Source organism: Misgurnus anguillicaudatus, chromosome 19, assembly GCF_027580225.2.
Source record: "Misgurnus anguillicaudatus chromosome 19, ASM2758022v2, whole genome shotgun sequence".
Classification (NCBI taxonomy): domain Eukaryota; kingdom Metazoa; phylum Chordata; class Actinopteri; order Cypriniformes; family Cobitidae; genus Misgurnus; species Misgurnus anguillicaudatus.
In genome coordinates, this window is record NC_073355.2 from 30,543,994 (window position 1) to 30,566,209 (window position 22,216).

At 36.5% G+C, this 22,216-nt stretch overlaps 2 protein-coding genes across 4 annotated transcripts; one reads left to right on the forward strand and one right to left on the reverse strand.

Annotated features, from left to right (window-relative positions):
• Positions 1-296: 296 nt before the first annotated feature.
• Positions 297-2,110, forward strand: LOC129446405 (uncharacterized). Its single transcript, XM_055207401.2, has 2 exons — positions 297-1,261; positions 1,671-2,110. The coding sequence occupies exons 1-2, from the start codon at positions 431-433 to the stop codon at positions 1,995-1,997; spliced, it is 1,158 nt and encodes a 385-aa protein (XP_055063376.1). The 5' UTR covers positions 297-430; the 3' UTR covers positions 1,998-2,110.
• Positions 2,111-2,185: 75 nt separating this feature from the next.
• On the reverse strand, positions 2,186-21,483 carry LOC129446226 (uncharacterized). 3 transcript variants are annotated; one of them, XM_073857414.1, is made up of 7 exons: positions 21,121-21,482; positions 9,483-10,091; positions 8,067-8,183; positions 7,356-7,463; positions 6,839-6,946; positions 6,343-6,600; positions 2,186-4,409 (listed from the first exon to the last, which is right to left on the reverse strand). In XM_073857414.1, the coding sequence occupies exons 1-7, from the start codon at positions 21,202-21,204 to the stop codon at positions 3,348-3,350; spliced, it is 2,346 nt and encodes a 781-aa protein (XP_073713515.1). In that variant the 5' UTR covers positions 21,205-21,482; the 3' UTR covers positions 2,186-3,347. The 3 variants fall into 3 exon arrangements, with proteins under 3 accessions (XP_073713515.1, XP_073713518.1, XP_073713517.1); XM_073857417.1 differs by lacking the exon at positions 8,067-8,183 and having other exon boundaries at positions 21,121-21,483; XM_073857416.1 differs by lacking the exon at positions 7,356-7,463 and having other exon boundaries at positions 21,121-21,483.
• Between the last annotated feature and the right edge of the window lie 733 nt (positions 21,484-22,216).

Here is a 22,216-nt window from a genome sequence, read left to right on the forward strand (position 1 = left end):
ATCTAGTTGTAGATATATGCATTTGAGGTACCAGTATGTGTACCAAAGTGCACTTTTTTAAAGGTACGGAGCCCCTAAGGGGACATTGAGCAAAAATTAAATAAAGTTTAGTTTCGCGTGCTCACATGAAACTATCGCGTGCTCACGTGAAACTTTCGCTATAGTTTCGCGTGAGCACGTGATAGTTTCGCGTGCACACGCGAAACTATCACGTGCTCACCCGAAACTATCGCGTGCTCACGCGAAACTATCGAGAAAGTTTCGCGTGAGCACGTGATAGTTTCACGTGACCACGTGATAGTTTCACGTGACCACGTGATAGTTTCACGTGACCACGTGATAGTTTCACGTGAGCACGTGAAACTTGCGCATGCGCACGTGAAAGTCGTATATTGATGTGGCCATACTGGAGACAATCACAGCTAGAGAAATGACTACATTACAGGAATTAGTTGCGCTATATTTTAATCTAGGACTTTATTATAAGGACATTGCTGCTTTACTTGCAAGTCGTCACCATTATATGGTTTCGATACGACATTTAAAACGGATTTTAAAGTCTTGTAATCTGTTCCGGCGCAAGGGGTACAGCGATTTGGATCAGGCAATTACTTTCATTCATGAACAGTTACAAACATCTGGTCAGCTCCACGGATATAGGTGGATGTACACAAAATGCAAGGAGAGTGGAATAAACATAAGGAAAGAGGATGTTCGATTAATTCTACGAGAACTAGATCCAAGGGGTGTTGATCTCAGAGTGAGGAGACGGCTTCGTCGCCGAAACTACTTTGCTAAAGGGCCTAATTACATTTGGCACTTAGACTCTTACGACAAACTGAAGCCTTTTGGCATCTGCATAAATGGCTGCATTGACGGATTTTCGCGGAAAATCATATGGATGAATGCATTTACCACCAGCAGTGATCCAAAACTTATTGGTGGCTACTACATTGAGGCAGTGGAAAGGTTGGGTGGTTGTCCACGGATTGTCCGAGGCGACCGAGGCACTGAGAATGGTAAAGTCAGAGACTGTCAGCGCTATCTCCGTCGCAACATTCACGATGGCTCTGATATTGACAGCTACATTGAAGGGGCAAGCACGGCCAATCAGAGGATAGAAAGTTGGTGGGGCTTCCTTAGGCGAGAATCAATGGAGTTTTACATTTGTCTGTTTGCTGATCTTAAGGACCGTGGTTTGTTCGACGGTGCGTATTTGGACAGAGGTCTAATTCAATTCTGCTTCATGGGCATCATCCAGGTAAGCTACACATACACTCACAGTTGATTACATTGTTACACACCTACATTACTGTAAACATAGGCTGTCACAAAAAATCAATTGTACGAAGTCTACAAGTAACACACGGCGAATGTGTAAAATGAATGTGATGTTGCCTATGATTGCTGAAACAAAATAGATTGATCATGCTATTGGCAAGAGCATATCATTTTTTCATGTGTCTGGATGTTGTGTAACCTACGACATTCTGCATACTAATCAGTTTTTGTGATAACCTATTAGTGACAGAAGTTGGTGTTAAACTGTTAAGGCTTATATATGCAGTAATTATTTTAGTGTGATTTACGAGTTTTTGTTTAATATTTTGTGATGCCCTAAATAAAATGCAAAAATCACTTAATTGCTTCCCAATTAACCTTTTTTCCAGGATGAGTTAGACGAGACTACCTGTGTGTGGGATTCCCATGTCATCAGACCATCAAAGAATGACAAAGTGCCCAGTGGTCGACCCAGAGTCATGTACATGTTCCCTGAACTCTACAGAACTGATGACTGCATTTCCCCAGTGGAAAGAGACGATTTACAGCTTTGTCAGAGTAGCTGCACATTTCGAACAACAGTGCCATGTGACACAGACATTTACAACATCTGCAACTTCCTGATGGTTGAATCCCAATTGCATCTTCCGGCTGATGCTTATCAAGCATTGGATTTGTATCTGCACTTGAGAAATGAAATCAGATCCACTCTCTAACTTTATCTACACGAAACACACCAATGTTCTCCAGTCAGTGATAGTCTACTGATGCTGTTAATTCATCTGTTACAGTATGTGTATAATGAATCTTGGCAATTGAAAATGTTTTTCTTTGCCATCACATCAATCATAAACAGGGAAATATGGACACAAGCACACCAAATAAATAAAGGATATGACATAAATGAACAATTGTAATTTTTATTTAACAGTATTGGACATTTTGAGTATGTTTCCCATGTGAGGCTTCAACAAAAACAGCCATTGGTATTTGCCATTAAAATGTGAATGTGTGAAATGCAATATTCTGCAGTATTGTACGGTAATAAAAGCTTCCCTGAAAAGGCATAACATAAATATAACAAAAATGTATCTTAATAATCACGGTCCAAACGTTCTCATGAACAGCAACAGCATTTTAAGTGCTACCTGCAAATCTGCAAAAACTTGTATTAAAAACAAATAAGTAAAAGCTTAACATTTTTACTTACATTTAGGGATGCATAACGATTAATCAGAACAAAAGTTTTTGTTTATATGTGTGTGTGAACTGTGTATAATAATTATGTTTATATAAATGTGCACACATGCATGTATAATTTTAAGAAAACATATGTATATATTAAGAATTTATATATAAATTATACATAAATATACAAATGTAAACATTTCTTAAATATATACATGCATGTGTGTGCATTTATCTATACAAAGTTATTATACATAGTTCACACACACACACACACACACACACACACACACACACACGTAAACAAAAACTTTTATTCTGCTATAGATTAGGCATCCCTACTTCCATTACAAAAACACAAAATGGACAGCAGACTTCTCTGGACACCATTACTGTCCAAACGTTTTTATGAACAGCAACAGCATGTAGTGTATTTACGTTCTACCTGCAAATATGCTAAAACTCATGTGTCAGGACATTAGATAACAAGCATTGATGCTTAATAAAAAATAAGTAAAAGCTTTACATTTCTTACTTCCATTACAACAACAACCCACCCAACAGGACAGCAGACCTCTCTGGATACCATTACGGTCCAAACGTTTTCCATTTACAGCAACAGCATGTAGTCCATTTAACTGCTACATGCAAATCTGCAAAAACTCATGTCTTAATACATTACATAACAAGCATTGATGATTATTAACAAAAAAATAAAATTGTGACATTTCTTACATCAATAATAACAGCCCAATAACAAACATTGTTTGGCAACAGCTATCTCATGTTTTAACTCCTTTTTAAGATTCACTTTAAAGATTAACATTTATGTGTGAATGAGAAAAGATTGATCGTTGTTAGCAGAAAAGTAACTTCATCTACACAATATCCATTGTGAAACAATCACCAGACAATACACAGTCAAATTCTGTTCGAAATTCAGGGTATGTGCTGTAGGTGCATGGTAATTCAAGTACTGCTCCACAAGTGTGTGCAACAGGCCTGCGACTTAAACCACACAAATTATTAAAAGTTACTTCAATTTTGTCTTTGCACAGCACAGTGGACCCTGTGCAGAAGCGCAAAAAGGTTTCTAGCTTCTTTTGGTCAATGCTTCTGACATATCGTAGTAGGTGGTTGAGCGCTGTCTGCTCCTGTGTACTTAAGCTTTCATTTGACGGTTTAATCATCTGTGCCACTTTCCTGTTGGTTGGTTTTTTAGACTCATAGAGTTCCATTAGGCGGCTTTTGGTTATGGGAGTTGGCAAAGCAGTGTGAATACTGGAATGGAAGCAATCAATTATAAATTTCGGCTCTTGAAGAAGAGCTTTGTGTGCCATTGTTACAATGGTAGCCCTTAGGTTCTCTTTACTGGGCAGGCAGTGTGCGCCCATTCGTGAGAAGAGGTCAAGTAATTCCTCCTCATCACTTTCATCCATGCTGCCCTGCAATGCTTTTTCAATGGATAGTCTCTCAGTCACTGACAGGAATCTGGCAAAGGACGTCATCAAGAGTTCTTCATCCACTGAGTCGACTCCTTGGCAGCAGGCAAGAACAAAAGCTGGGGACAGTCGGATGGGCATGATGCCGTGGTCCAGGTATCCTTTCAACCAGACTTTTCCAACTGCTTTCCATTCCTTCTCAGAATAGTCTGGTCGCAGTCTGGGAACTCTCTCTTCTTCCCCCTCACATTGTTCAAAGAAGTGTTCCCAGAAGGCGGAATACACCTCTCTTGACACACCATCACTGTCCACAGCTTTCTCATTTATTAACTCCATTTTCAGATTAGCATTCAGTACTCTTGGTTTCATGAAGACATTAAGGACGTCATGAACTATGTTTACTCGCCTTAATTTCACATACAGGAGTTCTTTTTCAGACTGATCTGGTGATTCTGTAAGACCGTTTGATGATGCAGGTTCATCATTCAATGTAGAATGCTGCAATTTAAAAAAAAAAAAAAGAAAAAAATTAGGTGAGATTATAGACCCTTTTACTGTTTGTACACAATGATGACGTGGCAACGTATGCACACACATTTTGGCAACGGAAGTATGGCAAGAATCAGCGGTGAAGCAACACAGACAGAGAAAGTTATTTTAAAAAGTTGACTTATCAACTTTTTCAACACAGCTACCAGATCCGTGTACTATAGTGGAGTGGATAGGAGATGTTAGCAGATGACCAAATATAAAGTGGCCAGATACATATGTATATTAGTATATTATATTAGTGGAACCAAATGCCACAACCAGACATTTTGATGCTTGGAAACTGTTTTAATAAACTTTCTGAGTTGCTAACACGTTAGAACCAATGAGGAATAAAACCACTTCTGTTGCCAAAATGCGCACGCAGGCTATTTGATCACGTGGGCTGTAAAAGGGTGTATTGATTGCTTAAATAAGTTAGTTTGCTAACAGAAAATTAATTAATGACTGACAATCCATGATGACATAGTTTATCATACAGCAAATACAGCAATTTATCATATAGCAAAAACGATAATTATCACCAAGAGCAGGGATCTGCAACCTTTTTTTTTCTTGAAAGGGCCATTTTTTTTTACCAGAACTACAAATACATTTGCCTGGGGTTGCAAAAATATTGGAACCATTTAAAAGAAATCAGTTGAAATATCTGTATCTTTATTAGCCTCAGGCATATGCTTCATTATACAGTTTAATATTCACTAAATGTAATGTGTTGGGACAGCTTGAAGCTTAAAGGGTTAGTTCACCCAAAAATGAGAGTTATGTCATTCACACATTACATACGTACCCGTAAGACCTCCGTTCATCTTTGGAAACACAGTTTAAGATGTTTTAGATTTAGTCCAAGAGCTTGCTGATCCTCCATTGAAAATCTATGCACAGTTTACTGTCCATGTCCAGAAAGGTAATAAAAACATCATCAAAGTAGTCCATGTGACATCAGTGGGTAGAATTTTTTGAAGCATCGAAAATAAATTTTGCATCGAAAATAATTTCCAAAAATTACAACTTTATTCAGCATTGTCTTCTCTTCCAGTCTGTTTTAAATGCGCATTCCCAAGACTGCAGTGACACTGCTGACGTAGACGCTGCTGACGTGTTATCTGGTCCCCCCGAGCTTCGTTTACAGTCTGAGAGATTAGGACATCCGTGACATGCACACTTACGCACAATTTCAAAAAATATAGCAATACCAAACACAAACAATGTAGAACAGCTTGAATACAGCATGTGTCTCCATCAGACAGTAAACGATGCTCGGGCGCACCAGATAACACGTCAGCAGGTCTACGTCAACAGCGTCACTGCAGTCTCTGGAACGCAGGATTCAAAACAGATCGGAAAAAAAGACAATGCTGAATAAAGTTCAAAACATTCTAACTGACCTACTGATGTCACATGGACTACTTTGATGATGTTTTTATTACATTTCTGGACATGGACAGTATACCGTACATACATTTTCAATAAAGGGTCAACAAGCTCTCGGACTAAATCTAAAACATCTTAAACTGTGTTTCTGAAGATGAACAGAGGTCTTTCAAGTTTGGAACAATATGAGAGTGAGTCATTAATTACATCATTTTCATTTTTGGTGAACTATCACTTTAATGACTATATGAAATTGTTAAAAATATTTTATAACTTCCATTTGAAAAATTAGAAAAAGCAAGGGAGCCGCTAATGAGCCATAATACAGCTATAACCAGGTAAATATTAACTCATAATTGACGAGATAACTCGTTAATGGCAGTGAGAGAGTTAAGTAAGTGATAAGGCTGCCGAGGTGTCCCGTTAAACGGTATTAATGAATGAGGGGGAGGCAAAGCCTGACGCACAGTGCTTATTATACGGCTACTTTTGGTAAGTAACACTATACCTGAATATTGTGGAGGTCAGAGGGATTCCAAAGAAGAGTGGAGTCGTCATCACCACCATCACCAGCACAAATACCTCCAAACTGTACTTCAAAGTCTTCAAGAGACACATTGATGGCAAGGGCAATTTGGGAATCCACCTCATAACGACACTGGTCCCCAAGTTCATTTGACACAAGCACATTAGAAACTGAAGGCAGGACTTCTATGTCGCTCATCTCACAAGGGGCTGGTCTTGATTGCCTTGTTGGTTCCCCAGTCTGATGGTAATCAAAGAAAAAACAGAACAAACACAGAATTATTACATAAGCTCACGTAATGCATGAGCTGATTTAAACTTTCATGTCTACCATAACATAGCATGTCTTTATGGGGGGTCCATCTCTGACACAGAATGTAATTGGAGGAGCACTACACACCATTTTTGAAGACTGCACAACATTTCTCAGATTGGGTAAATTTGAGTAAAAATGAAGACTTATATCTACTGGAGCTTACGCTTTCATGAGTTGCCTGGACTGAGTCAGTAGGTGCTGCATCTGCATCTGAATCAGAAAATTTCTCTAGAGGATCCTCTTTTGTAGTTTCAGTCCTCTTGGTTTTCTTCTGCAAAAATCAGCAGATCAGCAAATAATGGGATTGTACAACCACGGCACACTCTTTCTAACCTCATAGTGAGTTGGCATTTACAGTAGTGGATTAATGGATGGGTGGATGTCCAGACAGCTTTGCATACACTGCCTACATGTACAGTCACTGACAAATGTTTAGTCATCTCTTTAGATATATATTTTTTTTAAATCTGATATTTAGCACTTTGAGTCTCGAGACAGGACCTATTGTCAAAATTTCGGTGTCCATCACTCTAGTTCATCCAAAACAAACCAGAAAAGAGACTTAAAGTGCCAAATACCAGAATTTTCCTTTAAGCAAAATACACACACTTTTGGAGTTTTGTTGAGCAAATGTGGTAAATTTTCATAAAGATGTCATGTGTGTCCAGGCCGCAGCTTACCCTTTCATGAGTTGCCTGGACTGAGCCAGTAGGTGCTGCATCTGAATCTGAATCAGAAGATTTCTCAAGAGGATCCTCTTTTGAAGTTTCAGTCCTCCTGGTTTTCTTCTGCAAAAATCAGCAGATCAGTAAATAATGGGATTGTACAACCACGGCACACTCTTTCTAACCTCATAGTGAGTTGGCATTTACAGTAGTGAATAAATGGATGGGTGGATGTCCAGACAGCTTTGCATACACTGCCCACATGTACAGTTACTGACAAAAGTCTTGTCATTCCTTTAGATATTTTGGATTTTAAAAGAAAATTCCGGTATTTAGCACTTTGAGTCTCTTTTCTGGTTTGTTTTTCGAAGAACCAAAATTTTGACAATAAGTTTCTTCTTGACTTTTTCACTCCTTTATAATCGTCTTTGACTGCTTCACAATGGCTGGCTACGGGCATGCACAAACATGTCATTAAAACAACCATTAAAATTATTTTTCAAAACTGTGCAACTCACCGAGTAGTTAAAAAAAAGTAGAGACAGGACCTATTGCCAAAATCCCGGTGTCCACCACTCTAGTTCATCCAAAACAAACCAGAAAAGAGACTCAAAGTGCCAAATACCAGAATTTCCTTTAAGCAAAATACACACACTTTTGGAGTTTTGTTGAGAAAATGTGGTAAATTTTCATGAAGATGTCATGTGTGGCCAGGCCGTAGCTTACCCTTTCATAAGTTGCCTGGACTGAGCCAGTAGGTCCTGCATCTGAATCAGAAGATTTCACTAGGGGATCCTCTTTTGTAGATTCAGTCTTCCTGCGATAACGGCACCTGGCTTTCTTCTGCAAAAATCAGCAGATCAGTAAATAATGGGATTGTACAACCACGGCACACTCTAACCTCATAGTGAGTTGGCATTTACAGTAGTGGATAAATGGATGGGTGGATGTCCAGACAGCTTTGCATACACTGCCCACATGTACAGTCACTGACAAAAGTCTTGTCATTCCTTTAGATATTTTGGGTTTTAAAAGAAAATACTGATGTTTAGCACTTTGTCTCTTTTCTGGTTTGTTTTGGACGAACTAGAGTGGTGGACACCAAAATTTTGACAATAAGTCTGGCCTTGTCTTTTTCGCTCCTTTAAAATCGTCTTTGACTGATTCACAATGGCTGGCTACGGGCATGCACAAACATGTCATTAAAGGGACTGCAAGTAGGGTTTTAAGTGTTTTATTAATCAAAATCAATGTCTTTATTCATAAATATGATCTCATTGGTCTCAAATGACCTCTGCCAATGATCTGACCTTTCTTTTATAAGCTTAGAATTAATTCTCTTTACTTACATTGAACGGGTAAGTCCAAGAAGGCTTCCATGTCGTTCTGCCGTATTGATAAACTAAACAGTAATAGCAGAGAGGGACAAAAAGCACTAGCCTACCAATGTGCTTACACAACGCGTTTTCATTCAGAACACGTGAACCAGAAACGTACAAGGAGATCAGTGATTACATAACGGCTACCGTCGTTGCAACAAGCATTTGGAAAAGCGAGGCGCTAGAGAGCAATATTCATTTGAATGTAAAATACAATTTCACCACTAGATGGGGGTAAATCCTACTTACTGTCCCTTTAAAATAACCATTAACATTCTTTTTCAAAACTGTGCAACTTACCGAGTGGTTAAAAAAGTGCTAAAGACCAGAATTTTCCTTTAAGCAAAATACACACATTTTGGAGTTTTGTTTAGAAAATTTGGTAAATTTTCATGAAGATGTCATGTGTGGCCAGATAGCAGCCGAGAGATAAAGTTCATAAAGACTTCAAGTGCAACCAGGTGGCCAGGCAGAAGTTTAGCGACACAGGCCTACAGAGGATATTTTCATATATTTTGTGGCAGCTCAGTGAGCTCATCCACCTATATGATTTATTGAATATACATTCATTGGTTGAAAAGGGGTCCGCCGTTTACATACATGGCTGTAGTTGTCTAATAGTGTCTAATAGTGCATAAACACAGACATACCCAGAGACATAAATCAAGTTTTCATTCAATTCAATTCCATGTCCTCCATTTTGTGTTTAATGCTTGCCACAATATGCTTTTAAACAGACCGAGTTGAAGAGAAATGTTCCTACCTTCACTGGCCTCGCATCGGTGGGCTCAAAGTCTGAAGATGCATCAGAGAGAATGATTGGGGTGTTTTTATCCCAGGAGCATGTGTAAATACGAAGCATTCGCAGCTTGGTCTTCTCATACAGCTGGTTTATGGTGCAATCAAGAGGTAGTGACTTCTGGCTGAAATCACGAATGTCAAAATCAAAATTCCCAATAGGTCCTTTGGAAGAGTGTCCTTCTGGGAAGAATAAATCTTTGCCTATCTCTAGCAGCTCTGCCACAGTTATCGTTTTCTGCACAGACAGGTGGCGTGTTCCACCTCCACCTTTGGTTCGGACCTGGTGACACTCACCCTTCTGAATGTGAAGCCATCCCATTTCGACCCGCCGAGTGTCTTTCACGGCATATTTATTGCCGATAGGTCTACCCACAGCTGTGTCGCTGTTGGTGGAGGTTCTTCCTTCTATTTTTTCTCGAACCCTGTGCATCAGAGCTGACTTCACTGTCCCACTGTTGTTCTTCAAAGTTCTTTGCCGACAAAATGCTCGTAGAGCAAGTCGGTCTCCATATCTATCAATATATTGACCCAGCTCTTCATCCGCCATTAAATCTATGACATTCATGTCGATCTGAAAAATGCATGGGAAAAGGCAAAAAGATTACAAAAAATTAGGTCAGCACAGGCTATTAACTTAACACCAGGGAGAGCTAGCAAAAGTGGGCTAGTTAGTATTGCTTATAGTCTAAATGTAGTAGTAGGCTTGTCTTGGCAACAGCAGGGCTCTCAAGTTTGGAGTAAGATTATATGTAAGGTGAGAGGGTATTTGCAGCAGTGTCCCTCTTGGCCCAATTCTCAAGTTTTTACTAACAGTTTAATTATACCTATTGTATTGTAAACAAACCATTAATGAACCCCATTCACTTCCATTGTATTATTTTTTCCTAGTATTGAAGTGAATGGGGCTCATTAAAGGTTTGGTTACAAACATTCCTCAAAATATATTCCTTTGTGTTCTTCAGAACAAAGAAATGAATACAGGTTTGTAACAACATGAGAGTAGATGATAACATATTTTTTTATTTTTGGGTAAACTATCCCTTTAAAGTGCTCTATTTTCACACAATAGTTTTGACCATAATATAACAAAAATCCTTCTTTAGTACTTAAAACAATCTTAAAAAACCTAAGTGTCCTTATCTGTGCTATTTTGAGATGTCATGAATATGAAAGGAATTGAAATGTGCGTTTAACATACATCTATGTAGTATTACAAAAATGTATACCGGTACCACTTGTAGTAAACTGTGCCCCTCTTTATACAAGATGGATTCAAATTTACTACAAATTGTACCCAAATACATTTTTTAAAAGACATTTTAGAATATTTAATTCAAATATATGTACTAAAGTACACAAAAATGTAGGCTGTATTAAGTACAAAATTAGTACATGAAAATAGAGCACTTTAAGTAGATTATGAAAGTGTATGGCAAGCCAGAAGGTTCACATTTACGTAATGAATGAATCACGTTTGCATCCAAACGGCGTTTAGGGCAGATTTTGCGCCGCTGGGTGCGCCGTCGGGATTCCAAACGCCGTGGGAGGCGCGCGAGGATCGGCGGCAACGCCGTTATTTACGGCGTTTTATAATCCGATCGGTGGCGCCGTTTTGTGGCGCCGTTTGTCTTGCCATATGACGCCGTAAATAACGGCGTTATCTTTTCCCAAAGACGGCGTAAAAAGCGGCGTTTGCTAGTGGTATAATGAGCCCCTCCCATCAATTTCCACAGCCAGTAGGTTTGAAACGTTCTCACCCAATCAATGATGAACTGAGTCAGGCCAGAGCAATTAATTACTGATCATTCATGATGAAATAAGTGTTTAAAGACTACATGCATGCGCAGCAAATCATAAATGGGCAGCAAATTATAGTTTTTCTCTAACGTTACTAAGATTAAATATATTACTATAGTAGCTTAAGGAAAATACTGCATCTCTGTATCATGTTAAAATAGGAGCGGTAATAGCACACCAACCCCATTGTAAGTGTCCCAATTATTAAGTAAATACCTCGACAATAAGTAAGGGGTTGAAATATTTCACAGCTTTGAGTAAACATGAAATCCCACCTGGTGTAACAGAGGCCAGATCAACTGTATAAGTCGACGCTTCTTTAACTGTCTCAGTTGGTTTGGTGGTTAGAGCGTTCGGTTCAAAAGTCGAAACTGCTGCGGTTCAAGTCCAGTATGGAGCGGATTCAAATTCTTATAATTTTGTTTTGTTTATCAACATCGCTTATTTTTTAATGAGACTTTCAAGAAAGCATAGAATAAGTATAATATATTTCGTATATATAAGTGATATTTCAAAAATACGTTATTTATCATACGCAAAAGTTAGGGCTACTGTCCACCGACATGTGCTGTTTGGGGACGGTTGTGGGATTTTTGGAGTGGGATGCTTTTGTTGGTGTTGCTTATTTCTTGTGGATCTCAATCTCCATAACATAACGCCGTAAGCCGTGTGAAAGAGAGAAAGAAAGATGAAGAGCAAGCTGTGTTTACATGTGTTTGTAAGAAGCTACAAACTTTGTGTAGGAGCCTAATATAAATTCCATATTGAACCAGTAGGGGGCAACCTCTTTTAATCAATAAATGAGTGCACCTGGGATACGGGGGAAGCTTACAGTTTTTTTGACCGTGAAACAACGTGAAACAGGACTTGATCTTTACCACAAATATGTGAGATTTATTGTGTGAGCATATACTTTCACCGTTTTGGATTTTTGTTTAGCTACACTTGTATATTATGTGCAGGATTGACGTGGACTATAACTGTGAATGAATGAACAATGGAAATATGGTGACTGTAGCCAATCCTTGTTCCAATAAAATACACGCAATTTCAGCATATAAAGAACATTTGCCTTTATTGACACGAGTCAATTAATCACTCCCCGGACACGATTCGCCTCTGACTTTAGTGGTAAGTTATTACACTTTGTATTATAATATAATGAGAATATTTATAATATTTATCTGCTGCAATAAAGAATCCATTTGAAATATATCAACATTTATTTATTCATTTGCTGGATTGTATCAGCACTAAGCGAAAACTAGGCCAATTACTAACACTGAACTGCAATAAGTAAATAAACTAGTGGGCTGTCAGTGGTTAATTCGGTCTCTTTTTCTATTAAATTATTTTATTAATTCACTGTATTTATTTCTATATTTGTTTTGGAAATGCTTTATTTTATCAAATGAATCTGCATGTTTTTATTGATTGTAAAGTTTGCCATTAAAATGGAACGGGCGGACTCGCAGTATTTCTATCATGTCAGTTAAACTTGATGGAAATATGCGGTCCAGCAAAAAAACTAAATATTTTTAGTTCATGTAGGCTAATATTTTAATTATTAAGTGTATTTGTTAAATCCAGGCATAATCTGATTTTAGAATTACGGTCCGTTTCCCAAAAGCTTCGTAGCTTAAGTAGCACATAAAAATCATTGTAGATCTACGAGTGGTCTGGAGTAATCGTTAATTCATAAGTGCATCGTAAGACAACAGTGTTACAAGGTCACCTGCAGGACAACCAGCAAATTACACTCCTGCAATGACGATAGTGTAATGTTTTAAATGTATGCTATATTTATTTATTGGGGTTTTCTATGCGTATTTGTTTAAATTACTTTAATATATTTAAAATTCAAATGAAAAATAAAATTTAAATGCCTAAACATAAATTAACAAAGAAGGAAAACGTATTTGGTACAATTTTGGTAAAAGTTGGTACTAGCAAATTGATAATTGTTCCAACAAATTTCTGCTATAATTCATCTGGCTACAGTAAAAAAATGTTTTGGAAGGGTATGGCATCTGATTAAAGAAAACAAATAAATATTTACGGTACAATGCAATAATCCATATAATAATAAATAAACAGAGATAATAAACAACAAAAAATAATAATAATCTAAACTGTAATATAAAATGCAGAAGGCATTTCGCAGTGGGACGAGTTATAAATAAATATGGAAAAGAATTTCATTATGAACAATTTTAAAACATTTAAAAAAACTATTGAATAATAATGAAAAATTATAAAAAATATTAGTGCACATCAGCTGAAGATCATTAGCCTAAACAAGCTTGTGCTACAAATTTGAGTCATTCGATTGGTGACATTTCAGCACTTGACAAACGGATAGCGACTCGTATAGCACTAAAAACCCAGCTGCGAGCGATCGTTATACGTGCATCTTTGGGAAACACAGGTAAATAAACAACAAATGTTCGTTAAGTAGCTCGTAGAAAGCACTCTTAAGTGCTAAGTTCAATCATTATTGGGAAACCCAGCCCTGAGCTGAAGTTTAATCGATCAGCGCTGCGGATTTTTACTACACAGTTTTGAGATTTTCCAAAGAATAGCCATTTGTAAATATAATTGCATCGAGCATTTTGTATTATTTAGCAATTGGATGGAAATGTAAAAATGCAGATATTACTCTGAGAGCATTAGAATATAACAAAGTATGTTTGCAGTTACATATTAACAATGTCATAGTCATGTATATTGATTTACACACTTGTGAGTTATTGACATCAGCAAAAATATTCTTTGTCTAAAACATTTTCTTTTAAAATCACGTTTTTTCTGAAAAATGGTACACTGCAAACAAATCCAAACTTCATTGAACTATTTAAAAAAAACACAGGAGACTGCTAACAATATGGATAATTTATGGAGTCCACCTGTTTAAATACTGTTAAAATACATGGTTTATTATTGTACAATAAAGTAATACTTTTGGTCCACATATCTTTGGGCTTTCCGGGCAGCTTACTCGCTTACTTGTAAAGTACGTGTAGCCGAGAGCGACGGGTTTACAGCAATATTTAGGCTATTAGAGAGATCATTAAAAAATAATTTGTGTATTCTTATTTATTACTAGGCATTTACATAGCCTAATAACTCAATATAGGATACTGTTTTTGTTGTTATAGACGAGTGGTGCATGAGAAAGATTCAGTTCTATCCTTATACAATATCAGGCTACGACTCTGCATTTTCATATTTCCAACAATTGCTAAATACAAAATGCTCTATGAAAATTTATATATTTTAAATGCGCTATGATATTGAAAACTACACGGTAAAACATTATTCAGTGGCTTTGTAAATATAACTAAAGTAAATGATTAAAGTAAAAAAAATTTAATGCCATGATTTTTTTTACACGGACAAACCAAAATAACTATGATTTTTATTAAATATTTTTGGTTAAACACGTTAACATTTTATTATTTAAGTAACTGAAGGCAGCAAAAAAGTAGATAATATGTTAATTTAAAAATCACATCAGGACCAACGGTTTTTAATCAGCATCAAACTGCGCCTCTTGCTGGACAACAAACACCGCAGGAAAGTAATTTTACACTTACAATATGTAGTCTACTTTGTTAATTAAATATTGGCTGTTGCCTTGCGTATACAACATAAGGTGCATTTATCTAAATACTTTCGGAGCCATACTGTAATATTAACTGTACAGTAACAGGCAGCTTTTTGCACTAGAATAATCGTTTTATTTTACGTATTTATTCAGGTCACAAAATTGTTAATACAGCTGTGCTACTTAAAATGTGTGTCAAATAATCAATTTTTGATCGTTTTATTACTGCACAATGTGGCTGTATGCAGCTTAAGGATTTTGGACAAATATGTTATTTAATGTTAAACTGTGAGAGTGGCGCTACAGGGATTTGCAACGTCCAGAATCACAACAGACAGCCGCCGTCAGTTGCCCCCGGTGTGCGGTGTGTGTACATATAGAAAATAATGTGTTTGTATTTTAATTACATTGCGCTTTTCGTCCGGTGTGCCAGCCATTCAGACGCGTTTCACTCCTGCTTTGCGCTCGCCTCTCTCGCGCCGCCTTTGCGACAAGTTTTGATCTCAACCGTCTCTTCATGACTCTCCACTGACTGCATTTAAAACATGTTAATTTAAATAACGTTACCTTTTCAATGTGTGCAGGTGCATGTGTTTTACTTGTCAAATTTGACAAATAAATGTTCAATAAAATAACCTGTCGCTTTGTTTATTATTGATAATTGATGGTTCAGTATGAAATTAATACGCTTCACATTAAGTAAATACATTTTTTTTTGTTAAATAATACTCACAAAAATGTCTACATCTACTTAACATTTCTTTAGCATTTTTGATTACATCTATTTCAATTCAATTCAATTCAATTTTATTTATATAGTGCTTTTCACAAGTTTTAATTGTTGCAAAGCAGCTTTACATGAGTAGATGTAAAGGAGAACACAGAAAATCAATAGATAATATAAGCAGTAGAATATAGCGGCTAAGGTTAAACGTACAAGCAAGCGTATTAAAGGTATAGCGGAGGATTTTCTCGAATTTTAGAAAAGAACCGCCTTCTCCACTTTTTAAAAAAATGCAATTGCGCAACACTCTTGATTGACAACTAGCAGGACCAATAGTCTTGATGATCCACCCGGAAATAGAAAATCCTCCGCAATACCTTTAATAATGTTACATATACAATAAAGTGCTAAGTTAAGCCAGTTTTTTTGTGATAGAAAATACATTTAATTATTGAAATATACTAAATGTACAGATTTCAAATTTACTTCATATTTTTAAGTGTATAAATTAAAAGTTTTTAAAGTGTATGACACAAATGGCTATTGTTTAAAAATTCTTAAAACTGTGATCACTTTTCGTAATAATCTGCAGTAGCAACCGGCAGTGCTGATCGAAAACTTTAGCTCAGGTCTGAGTTTTATGCAGACCAGTTCTTCACAGACTCAATCAATGCTTTTTTAAACCTGGTTGTAATAGAACCTTCCTTGTTGGAGTAGAAATAGGCCATACATTGTTGTTATAAAATAAGAAGCACATGTGTGTGAAATATGTTGTAGCATTAATTTGTACTCACGGAAATTATTAAATTATAGTCAAACCTGTTCATTAAGGAGCGTCCCAATACTTTGTCATGACAAAATTATAAGACTTTTTTTTCTGCGTATCACAAAAGTGCTGAGTGTCAGATAAAATGCATCGTTTTAACGAATGTGTAACCCACACAAGGTTACTGGAGTGAAATTCTCTTTATCGCCTGCGGCTGGCGCAGGGAAATCACTCTGCCTGCAGGTTGCAACCTACTAGTAAAACATACTTTCCTCCGGTGAAGACGTTGCTTGAAGGTATCAAGAACTGTTTGAAAGCTGTGAGAGAGAAAGTTAAGGATATTGAGTTTTTCAAGTTTTCGCAGAAGTGAATGGACCAAGAGCCTGGTGTGGCCAGCCGTGGCATCTTTGGACCTATCATCATCCTTTGCCTTCATTTTAAAAACAGATAAGAACACGTAAACCTACTCGGGTAGTGAAGAGAACAAGAAACACTGAGAACTTCCATGAACTCATTCTTCATTTGAGTTATTTATTTTGAGTTTATTGTGCACTGTGCACTCAGGAAGCCGACTTAGGTAGGAAGGGAATGTAAATAATTACTTTATTTTTTTTAATACACTTTATAATACATTTTCAAATTTACCTGTTTTGTGTTGTCTGTTTTCTGCTAACCTTTTACTATTTCAGGCTCCGTAGAGCCCAGATCTCATTTTCTAATACTTAAATTAGTTATTAATTACACTAATTTGAGACAAGGGGTTACAAGTGCACATAATAGTCAAAATATTAGCATACATATAGGCCTACACTAAATATATTCAGTTTACGTTTTGCTGGACCGAATGTTTATATTTCCATCAATTTTCGCTTAGTGCTGAATGCTGATTAGTGCTGATACAATCCAGCAAATGAATAAATACATGTTGAGATATAGGCTAGTTCAAATAGGTTCTTTATATATTATTGCAGATAATTCATATACGAATATATAACCTACCTTCTGTCTCACATGTAACACAGCTCTCTTCCCAGCTAACAGAAAAAAGTTCTAAGAACGTTCCCTGAAAGTTCTTTACGTTCCCAAAAACGTTCTGCCAACGTTAAAAGTGTCCAGTTTTCTTGACGTTCTAAGAACGTTTTTGTGTTGTCTCAACGTTAGAGGAATGTTACATTTTACCATTTTAAACGTTATGACAATGTCATGTTTTAATGTTCACACAATGTTTAAAACAACATCTGTTTATTATTTGACTTGTTTAATTGTTATGTAAATGATAGAGAAACATTGCATTTTATTATATTTATTTTTTATATTTATATTATTTTATTATATTTATTATATATTATATATTTATTATATATTATATATTTATTATATATTATATATCTATTATATATAAGTTTAGATGTTGATGTTTTGTTTCATTTTAAGTCACCATTATTGTGATTAGTGTTCGTTTTAGTTGGGCTCTTGAGCCTTGTCTTTTGCTTGCTAGTTTTTTCCCTGGTTGTGTTAACTTTTTGTTAATACACCACATTTGTTATGAACATGTTAAGTTAGTAGTGTAATTCTGTGGTGTGGTGGTTGGTACATAATGGTAAAAAATCATCCCTAATTAATTAAAGTTTATTTTCTGTCAATATTGTAAATGAGATCCAGCACTTTCACAGCAGTTTGTCATTAAGGAGTTTAAGAAACTTTGGACAAAAAATATCTGCTGTATAATTGGGACGCACAAACATCAAGAATCAGACTATGAATCTCAACCATGGTGACAAAGAAAATTGGAAAAAAAATCTTTATTTATCCATGCTGCAGTGCATGCTGGGAGTCCTGAATGAGATTTGTAATTTGTTAATACCCAGCATGCATTGCAGCATGAAGTTTTTCATTTGATTGTCGCCATGGTTGAGATTCGTGGTCTGATTCTTGATGTTTGTGCATCCCAACTATACAGCAGATATTTTTGTCCAAAGTTTCTTAAACTCCTTAATGACAAACTGCTGTGAAAGTGCTGGATCTCATTTACATTTTTGGCAGAAAATAAAGTTTTGATTAGTGAATTGATTGGGGATGATTTTTTTCCATTGTGTGCCGGCCACCACACCACAGAATTGCACTACTGGCTTGGCATGTTCGTAACAAATGTGGTGTATTGGCAAAAAGTTAACACAACCAGAACAAATGTGGTGTATTAACAAAAAGTTAACACAACCAGGAAAAAACTAGCAAGCATAAGACAAGGCTCAAGAGCCCAACTAAAATGAACACTAATCACAATAATGGTGACTTAAAATGAAACAAAACATCAACATCTAAACTTATATATAATAGATATATAATATATAATAAATATATAATATATAATAAATATAATAAAATAATATAAATATAAAAAATAAATATAATAAAATGCAATGTTTCTCTATCATTTACATAACAATTAAACAAGTCAATATAATAAACAGTTGTTGTTTTAAACATTGTGTGAACATTAAAAAATGACATTGTCATAACGTTTAAAAATGGTAAAATGTAACATTCCTCTAACGTTGAGACAACACAAAAACGTTCTTAGAACGTCAAGAAAACTGGACACTTTTAACGTTGGCAGAACGTTTTTGGGAACATAAAGAACTTTCAGGGAACGTTCTTAGAACTTTTTTCTGTTAGCTGGGCTTGCGCTCTCTCCGTCTTTCTTTCTCTCTCTCTCGCTCTCCACATGGCTTACTATGGCGTTTGAGATGCATAAAAAGCAACACCAACAAAAGCATTTAATTCCAAAAATCTTACTATTGTATTGAACCAGCATATGGCGGTGGATATAGCCTAAACGGAACAACAGTCGATCAAATTATTAGAAACATGCACACCCGCTGGCCGTTCGTCCAAGAAAGTCGGCGGAGGTGTGGGTATTCCCGTAATTTCGGTGGTTTTAAATATGCATAAATATAACTAAATATAAACACATTTAATATGCTTTGCCTAGTGAATTTGCCTAAATTACTTTTCAAGTACAATGCGCTCAAAATGAACAAAATGACTCGGATAGAACAAAAAGTTAGTTAAGTCCAGTAGGAATTGTCCGCACACTTCATGATGAGCACTTAAGAAAGCATGGATTGAAACGTCTGCTCTCTAGTCTGTTTTTATACACTTTGCATTGTTGTCACTTTTTCACTTTTGCATAAAATATTTTTGAAATATCACTTATAGACTATATACGAAATGTGCTAAATTGCATGAACATTAAAAATCTGTTATTCCATGCGTTCCTTTTTATTGACAGCCATTAAAAAATAAGCAATCTTGATAAACAAAACAAAATTAAAAGAATGAAAATCCGCTCCATACTGGACTTGAACCGCAGCAGCTTCGGCTTTTGAACCGAACGCTCTAACCACCAGGCTAACTGAGACAGTTCGTGACGCGTCGACTTATACAGTTGGTCTGGCCTCTGTTGCACCAGGTGGGATTTCATGTTTACTCAAAGCTGTGAAATATTTCAACCTCTTACTTATTGTCGAGGTATTAACTTAATAATTGGGACACCTAACGTACAATGGGGTTAGTGTGCTATTACCGCTCCTATTTTAACATGATACAGAGATGCAGTATTTTCCTTAAGCTACTATAGTCATATAACGTTATTTAATCTTAGTAACAACGTTAGAGAAAAACTATAATTTACTGCCCATTTATGATTTGCTGCGCATGCATGTAATCTTTAAACACTTATTTCATCATGAATGATCAGTAATTAATTGCTCTGGCCTGACTCAGTTCATCGTTGCTTGGATGAGAACGGTTCAAACCTACTGGCTGTGGAAATTGATGGGAGGGGCTCATTATACCACTAGCAAACGCCGCTTTTTACGCCGTCTTTGGGAGAAGATAACACCGTTATTTACGGCGTCATATGGCAAGACAAACGACGTCACAAAACGGCGTCATTGATTGGATTATAAAACGCCGTAAATAACGGCGTTGTTGCCGATTTTCGCGCGTATTTTACGGCGTTTGGAATCCCGACGGCGTATTTAGCGGCGCAAATTCTGTTTTAAACGCCGTTAAAAACGGCGTTTGGATGCAAACGCGATACATTCATTGCGTAAATGTGAACCTTCTGGCTTGCCATAAAAGTGAACCTTTTTACTTGGGCATATGTACACATACAGATATATCTACCCCATTCATCAAATCTTGCTCTTCCAACTTCCACTCCGATAAAAGCATGTTAGTAACGAACGTGCTGGCAAGCGCGATATTGTAAGTTTATTTAACAAGAAACAACACATTTTGATTTCTTTCTGATTGTCTGGCTTTAGGATGCATTAATAGGCGTGTACGACTTCATGCGGCGCTGCAAGCAACGACAAATTATGACATCAGAGTAACGCGAGAGCGCTTTGAAAATAGCCTCCTCCGCAAGACTTCTCGCGGTACTCTGATGTCACCTGCTTATCGGCGCGTAAAGTTAAGAACACATAAATAACTTAAAGCAGATGAACTCGACAGAACTCCCCTTTATGCCTGCGAATCATCCATTAATTGTATATAATAGGACAATTTATCTATTACTTCTCAGCGAAACACAAGGTATGGCGTTTGAACTGACTGAAATGTGTTTGTCTCACGGTGAATGCGTGAGACTAGACTAAAGTTACAATAACATACAATGAATTCACAGCAAGATAACTTACCTTATCATCTTTCAGTTTAACTATCACATTGTCTGGTATATTTCGACTTCTAAGGAACGTTTCCAACTCATCTTTAGCCGCCATCGTTGCTGCGGTGCCGCTGAGTGTTCATAACAGCGCGAAATGGGTTTCACGTGAGCACATGAAAGTTTCACGTGAGCACATGAAACTAAACTTTAATAAAAAAATCTGCACATTAAGGTTTTGCGTGAGCACATGAAAGTTTCACGTGAGCACATGAAAGTTTCACGTGGGCACGTGAAACTAAACTTAAAAAAAAAAATCTGCACATGAAGGTTTCACGTGAGCACATGAAAGTTTCACGTGAGCACATGAAACTAAACTTTAGATTTTTTTACTCCAATGTCACCTTAGGGGCTCGGTACACTCCAGTGACAACTTTTGTTTCTTCTTTTTTCTGAAAGTGTACTTTGGCAGCAACTTATTTTGAAATCAAACCAATATGCTTTCCATGGGACTCAAACGCAAGACCTTTGGCGCAGCCTATAGACAAGTTTTCCAGGAAATAGGCGAGCCGCCATTAGCCTTTCACTCTGCCAACGACTTCCGGTTAGCGTCTTTTACTGTCTTTGGTTAGCGTGCAGAAAAAGTAAACTATGGATGGTGTTACACGCCGACACGGCTCCGGGACATATTGTGCTGTTATTATATAAACCAGTTATTATTTCCTGGTATGATTATTACCTGATATTGTTTACCTGATCAGCTGTTTCTGGATATTGATATATTTGCTTATTTTTCATGTGCCGTCCTGTCTGTTAAATTTGACTTTTTCTGCACTGTAAAAAATACTTTGCAAATTTTTTGTTAAATCAACTCAGATTTACAAGTCATGTCAACAGAGACGAGTTGTAAACTTATAAAATATAGTTGAAAAAAGACAACTTTATTTTTGGAAGTTATAAACAACTCACCTTTAGTTATAACAACTAATCTCTAGTCAAGATAAATAATAGTAAGTTGAAATTACTTGTAAATCCGAGTTGATTCAACAAAACATAAAGGCAGTGTTTTTTAAGTATTTTTTACAGTGTGTGTTTCTTTAATTTTTGATATATATTTATTTATATCAAGT